The following is a 7,294-nucleotide window of genomic DNA, read 5'->3' as shown; positions in this document are numbered from 1 at the left end:
ATTAAGCTTAGGGGTCTAGTTTAGGACTTAGAGCCTGTTTGGCTCAGTTTAAAAGCTGGTTTTTGACTTATTTAGCTGTCTGGTAATACTCAAAATAACCTATTTTAAGTTAAAAAAAACTTATTTTAAGCCAAAAGTTAAAATCTGGGGAAGGGGTGCTTTTTTTTAGCTTATAAGCAGTTTTATGTTGACCACATTTTTATCTTTTTGCTCTTAATATTTTTATACAATCTCCAAATTACCCATATAACCCTAAAATTTCTTTCTTCCATTTTTCCCTTTTCACGTTTGACATAACAACTTAAGCACTTTTATCCAAACGCATAACTACTTATTTTAAAAATAAGTTCCAGCACTTTTAAAAGTACTTTTTTATAGCTGCTTTTATTAAGCCCATCCCTTAGTCAAATAAGGTTTTATTAAATGATAACAAAAACTGATTTCCCTTTTATTTTATATCATATAATAAATAATAAATATTAATTAATTACTTTAATTTACCAACTTAAATTGAAACAAATTTAATTCATTGCTTCCACCTAGGTTCGAACCGGGGTGGAGCAAGACATCATACTAACGGCCAATTTTCGGTCATATCTCCCTAAAATACCCATCCATCTTATTTATTAAATTATTAAATATATATTTAGGGTAATTACGATATTACCCTTAGTCTAGAAAAAGACCATTTTACCCTTAGACCTTCCAAACATAAGATTTTCTCCTTTCTAGGTTCGGTAAAGATTCATCCGAGTATCTCTGCATATTTGGGATCCCTACTTGGCTGGACTTAACCTTCCTTAGCTCAACTAACTCCCCAAGTTAGTTGGATTGGCTGTCGTAAGGGTTCACAGGTCTAGTTCTACATGTATCAATCCGTGTGAACGTGGTCTAGTGGTAGGAATTCAAGGCACATTAAGCATTATTTAGCATAGCCGTTTTTAGGGTTGTTACATTATATCCCCCTTAGGAACATTCGTCCTCGAATGACACTATTAACTATCTAGCTAATGCCAGTCAGATCATAACAAAAATATTATTCACAAACAAGCAATAGCAATAAGGAATGGAGAGATAAGGAAACTTAGACTTAAGAATGGGAAGTCTGACCTCAAGGACTGAAAAGTTGAGGGTAGTGGGATCTCATATCGGCCTCGGCCTGCCACGTAGAACCCTCAACAAAATGATTCCTCCAGAATAACTTCATTGTGGCAACCTCCTTGTTCCACAGCCGCTTGATCTGTCTGCCTAAAATATCAATAGGTCCCTCCTCATAGGATAAATTTTCATCAACCCCCAAACCTTCAATAGCTAGAATCGATGCTGGATCACCTAGGAATTTCTTTAACATAGAGACATGAAAGACTGAATGAACAAAAGCTAGTTTCGCAGGAAATGCCAACTCATCGGACACTCTCCCGCACACTTTAGGATCTAAAATGGTCTAACATTCCTCGGACTCAACTTCCCCTTCCATTCAAACCTCATCACCCCTTCATAGGTGATATCTTTAAATACATCTGGTCACTAACATCAAACTCTAAAGGTTGTTTTTTGTTTTCTGCATAATACTTCTGCCGACTATAAGTAGTAGCCAACCTGCCCCTAATCACCCTGACCATCTCTAAGGCCTCATGAATTATCTATAGACCCAAAATTGATGACTCTCCAACCTAGAACCATCCAACTTGATACCTAAACCTCCTACCATATAATTCCTCAAATGGTGCCATCCCAATGCTTGAGTGAGAGTTATTATTATACGAGAACTCTATCAAAGGTAGAAGGCAGATAGTCATCCCAGCTACCCTTGAAGTCAATCTCACACGCCCTTAACATGTTCTCCAATGTTTTATTGGTGTGCACTGCCTGCCCATTAGTCTGAGGATGAAAGGTAGTACTATGCTTCACATGCGTGCCTAAGCTCTTATAGAAGGATATCCAGAAATGTGAAGTGTATTGACCCCCTCTATATAAAATGGTAGACAAAGGAGTCCCATTCCATCTCACAATTTCATCAATGTAGAGCTTCGCATAATCCTCGTCTCTTTAAGTAGACTTCACAGGGATAAAGTGGGCAGACTTAGTCATCCTGTCAACAATAACCCATATGGAGTCATGATGTCTCTTAGTCTTCGGAAGACCAACCACGAAGTCCATATTAATGGCCTCCAATTTAAAACTTGTAACCTCAATAACTTGACTAAGACGGCTAGGGTTAAGTTGTTTTGCCTTAACCTATTGACATTTAGGACACTTGGCCACAAAATCAGCAATGTCCTTCTTAATTCCATTACACGAATAGATCTATTTAAGATCATGATACATCTTGGTGGAACCTAGGGGTATGGAGTATCTAGTACCATGAGCCTCTTCAATGATCCTGGTCCAAAAATCATCCACATCATGTACACACAGCCTGACCCTGTACCTATATATGTCGTCATCTCCCAAAGCAAAAGACTCATTCATCTTAACCAATGTTGAGTCATTTAGCTCCATCAACACATGATGAAGATGCTGACCCTCCTTGACTTCAACTACTAAGGATGATTCAGAACTAAGATGAACTAAAACACCCTACATCCAGTCTGGCCAGTCTATGTATATCTTTCACCAACTCTTTATTCCCATCCTCAATGTGGGATGTACTTTCCGTGCTCATCATACTCAAATCATCATCTACAACATTAGCTTTACCTGGATGGTAGTGAATGTTTATGTTCACAGTCCTTCAACAGTTCCAACTATCTCCGCTGACATAGATTCATCTCTCTTGTGTGAAAGCGTATTGGAGACTCTTATGATCTGTTAAAACATACACATGCGCCCATACAAGTAGTGCCTCTACAATTTGAGTGCAAATACCAAAGCTGCCAACTCTAGGTCATGAGTAGGATAACTCTTTTGATGACCCTTGAGTTTTCTAGATGTATAAGCTATCACCTTAACACCCTGCATAAGAACACAACCCAAACCAATCCTAGATACATCACAATACACTGTGTAATTCTCACCACACTTTGGCAAAGTAAGCACCGAGGCTGAAGTGAGTCTATCATTGACCTCCTGGAAACTCTTCTCACAAATCTATATCCATTAAAACTTGGCCTTTTTCTTTGTCAAAGTTGTCAGTGAGAAAGCAATGGTAGAAAAATCCTCCACGAACCTGCGATAATAACAAGGCAATCCAAAGAATCTACGAATATCTATGGGAGTAAGAGGTTTTGGCCACTTCTTAACAGCTTCAGTGTTCCGGGGATCTACCTTCACACCTTTGTCGGACACAACATGACCTAGGAAGGTCACTGATCTAATCCAGAGTAAACACTTGCTTAATTCAACATACAACTGATGTTGTCCAAGTACCTGCAACGTTAGTCTCAAATGTTGTTCATGCTCTTCCTTGGTCTTACAATAGATGAGAATGTCATTAGTGAAACTATGACAAAGAAGTTAAGGCATTCACAGAATACCCTTTTCATGAGATCCATAAATGCAGCAGGTGCATTCGTGAGACGAAACGACATAACTAGTAACTCATAGTTTCAATAACGGGTACGAAAGGTTGTCTTTGGGATATCTCCGTCTCTAAACATAAGCCGATAATACCCTGAACGAAGATCAATATTTGAGAAGAAACTAGACCCTTGGAGTTTGTCAAACAAGTCATCTTTTTTGGGAAGTGGATACTTATTCTTGATAGTGACTTTCTTGAGATGATGATAATCGATGCACATTCTAAGGGTTCCATCTTTATTTTTCACAAACAACACTGGAGCGCCCAAAAGGGATATGCTCGTCTGAATGAAACCCTTATTAGTGAGATTTTTTAACTGCAGCTTCAACTCTTTGAGTTCAGCTGAAGCCATTCGGTAACAAGGAAATAAAATAGGTCTAGTATCGGGTTTCAAGTCGATAGAAAAGTCAATCTCTCAAGGGGGAGGAACTACATGCAAATCTTCAGTAAATACATCTCGGAACTCATTCCCTACAAGCAGTGAGTCTATGGAAGGAATGTCATGATCTAAATCATTAACACTCACAAGATGAAATAATAACCCCTTGGATATCATTTTATTGGCTTTAAGATTCAAAATCAAGGGATTAGGACGACTCGAGTTGTACCCCTCAAATACTAGCTCTCTTCATTAGGGAAACGAATCTCTTAACCCTATTACGACAATCCATGCAAGCATAACAACTATGAAGCCAGTCTATGCCAAGAATAACATAAAAATCATGCATTGGTAACTCAACCAAATATGCACACGTAGTTTTACAACATACAACTATTGGGTAATCCTTATATACTCTATCTGTTCTTACATTTTCTCCTAATGGTGTACTAACCAATATAGGATCATGAAAAATCTCAAGAAATATCTCAAAAGTGAGAGCAAACAAAAAATTTACAAAGGAAAACGTAGACCCTGGATCGAGTAAAGCATAAAAAAAAGTTGAGAATACTTGCATCATACCTGTGACCATATGAGCGGACTTCTCCTGCTCATCATGCCCTTTAGGTCATAGAACATGTTCCTCTTAGGAGGCTCGGCTGCTGATGCATCCTGTGAATTAGGCCTCGGCTGAGCATTACCTCAAGCGTAACCTCATTTCTATGGCAAGTCCTTAACCATGTGCCCACTCTCATCGGAACCTAAGCAAGCATTAGTGCCCTGTCTACACTCTCCACTGTGAGCACGACCAGACTTAGCACACTCCTTTCTGGGATAGTATCTCACCTCCAATGCCATTTCTGGGCTCGGGTCTACCTCCTCTAGGTGTTTTCCTCCTCTTAGAATTAGAGTTCCCTGAACTCTATTCCCATTTATGAACATGCGCTGCTCATGACACCAAAATTGTTTCTGTGGCTTCCATGGCTTGGACCTGCCTGATCTTGAGGCTTAGGCCTCCTAGCATCATGAATGCCCCTCTTCTTGCGGTTGTCCTCTACCTGTTGGACATGAACCATAAACCTGGAGAGGTCCATGTTATCATGGAGCATCGCAGACCGACACTCCTCCTCCTGATCTTCATTTATTCGTGTGAGAAACCGGCTCATCTCATCCCAGCTGTTAGATACAAGTGAAGTTGCATAACTGGATAGTTTAAGAGACATCAGGGAATACTCCCTGACTTTCATGGATCCTTGTTTAAGGGTGATGAACTCCTCAACCTTGCCCTCACTCTTCTCTCTGGGAAAGAATCTCTCCAGGAAGGCTCTCTTAAAAAGCTCCAAAATTACCGGAACTCCGCCCATAACTTGTCTATCTTGCCACATCTTAAACAAAGTCTGTGCAACATCCTTAAGTTGATATGAAGCCAACTCAGATTTCTCAGTATTTGTGGCCCCCAGAGCCACCAAGATCTTATCCACAAACTCATAAGGATCCTCCGAAGTGTTAGACCCTGTGAAAATAGGAGGATTCATCCTCATAAAGTCTCTCAGCCTGTCGGCCATACTGCGAGCTGATGGGTTCTCTCTCTTAACATTCTACCGGTTGACCTGGTCAATCATGGCTTGGGCCTACATAGTGATGGCCTATGCTATCTGGGCCAAAGATGCCCTCACCACATCATCATTCAACCCAGCAGGGTTAACCGGCATAGCCACTCCTTCAGCTGGAGCCTGGGGTGGAACCTTATTGTCCCCAACAGCTACTCCTCCTCTCCTTTGACCAATGGTTCTCCTAGTTTTTATTATTTGAAAACAACAAGGATTAATATTAGACACTCTCATGACATCAAGAAATTTGACATTAGGAAAGGCACTATAAGATCAGACGAAGGGAAATATTCCTACGCATTATGCTGTCTCTAATTCAGGATAGTGGTGCACTTCACTACCATGACTTAGAAACTACTCAATGTGGTAGATGTAAACTTATTGTCCTCATAATTTAACCTAGTGCTATGATATCAACTTTATCATGACCAAAATCTAGACCGCAGATGAGACCGACATCGTTGATCTCTCAGAGGTCGTAGACAAGCCTACGTACGTCATTCTTACTTCATCTAGGCTAATTTTAGCGGAAAATTTGAACTTTTTGGTTTCTTATATCATGTTGTACATTTTAAAATTAACAGCATAGGCTTTCACAAATCAACCAACTAATATAGAGATAATCAAATGAAAAAATAGTTCATAATTGTATTAAACGTATTCTTGGCAAAACGGCACCAATACAAAGTCTGAAAAGAAAAACTAGTGGAACATACTCCACTAGCTAAAGCCTACATCTAAGCTAGATAATAACAATAGATATCCTCTAAATAATGAGGGCCTACCAAGTTTGGATGAAAGCTCCACATCCGGATAGCTCCAACGTCAGCAAGTAAGCTCTACCATCCAGATGTGCCTGCACCTAAAATTGTAGATTTGTATGGAATTAGTACAATTTTGTATTAATTATGGGCATATGCAAGCACACACCAAGTACATGCATGATTAAGAACAACTCTTTCCAAACAACATGATTATGGAAAGTCAAGTCAGTGGACTTGCAAAATTGAGACTAGGAAAGTTAGTGAGCTTTTAAAATTTGGATAAGGAAAGTGAGTGATCTTTCCACAATTAGATTATGGAAGTCATGACATGAGAGTAACATGCATCATCATACTTATGATATTGCACACATCAAATAACATCTTTCACGTAGAACATAACATATTGCATATTGCATATAACAGTTTGTATACCATTCGTTAATATGCCATGAGACCTTGGAATCATGGAGTTGACATCAATATCGACCAAAAATGAGGGCTCAATATATGGGACCTCAACTAGGTAGCCTTCTTAAGCGAACACAGATTCTGTTTCATTCATTCATACGTACTTCATTTCATTTCGTTCATCGGATTGTATGAATATCTGCTATACCTAGGATGTAGTTTAAGAATTTCATTGGGTTCATTGTACAATGACCAAGAATGACCTAATGTCATTACTTGAGTCTAACTCACCTCTTGATCATCCCATCCTTACACATTTGGTATCATTCATTTCATTATGTGCATCCTTTGAGGCTGACCTTATTCATTCATTGGGAACTTTTACTTTAACCAACATAGATCATGTGAGCATCATGAAATCCAGTGTCTCCCCTACACTGAAAAGAGGTGGAATCACAGTCCAAAGTGACCCAAAACATGTTAGCATACACGGTAATTGAACACCGCTAGATCCCTATATTAGTAGTATAGTTTTGAATACTAGGAGATATAAGTATACCCGTACATGGCATGCTGGACAATCTCATCTAATGAGAGTTACATGAACCTCCGC

General features: G+C 39.2%; 1 protein-coding gene across 1 annotated transcript; it reads right to left on the bottom strand.

The window, feature by feature from the left end:
- Window positions 1-4,831: 4,831 nt before the first annotated feature.
- LOC109119250 (uncharacterized) lies at window positions 4,832-5,464 on the bottom strand. The gene has a single exon (XM_019211704.2). It carries the CDS (start codon window positions 5,462-5,464, stop codon window positions 4,832-4,834), a length of 633 nt encoding a protein of 210 aa, XP_019067249.2.
- Window positions 5,465-7,294: the final 1,830 nt, after the last annotated feature.

This window comes from Solanum lycopersicum, chromosome 2, assembly GCF_036512215.1.
Source record: "Solanum lycopersicum chromosome 2, SLM_r2.1".
NCBI lineage: Eukaryota > Viridiplantae > Streptophyta > Magnoliopsida > Solanales > Solanaceae > Solanum > Solanum lycopersicum.
This window is presented reverse-complemented; position numbering and strand designations above follow the sequence as displayed.

What these genes read in the sequence shown, in the direction of transcription:
- LOC109119250 (XM_019211704.2), bottom strand. Translation starts at nt 5,464, where the DNA reads ATGGCCGACAGGCTGAGAGACTTTATGAGGATGAATCCTCCTATTTTC.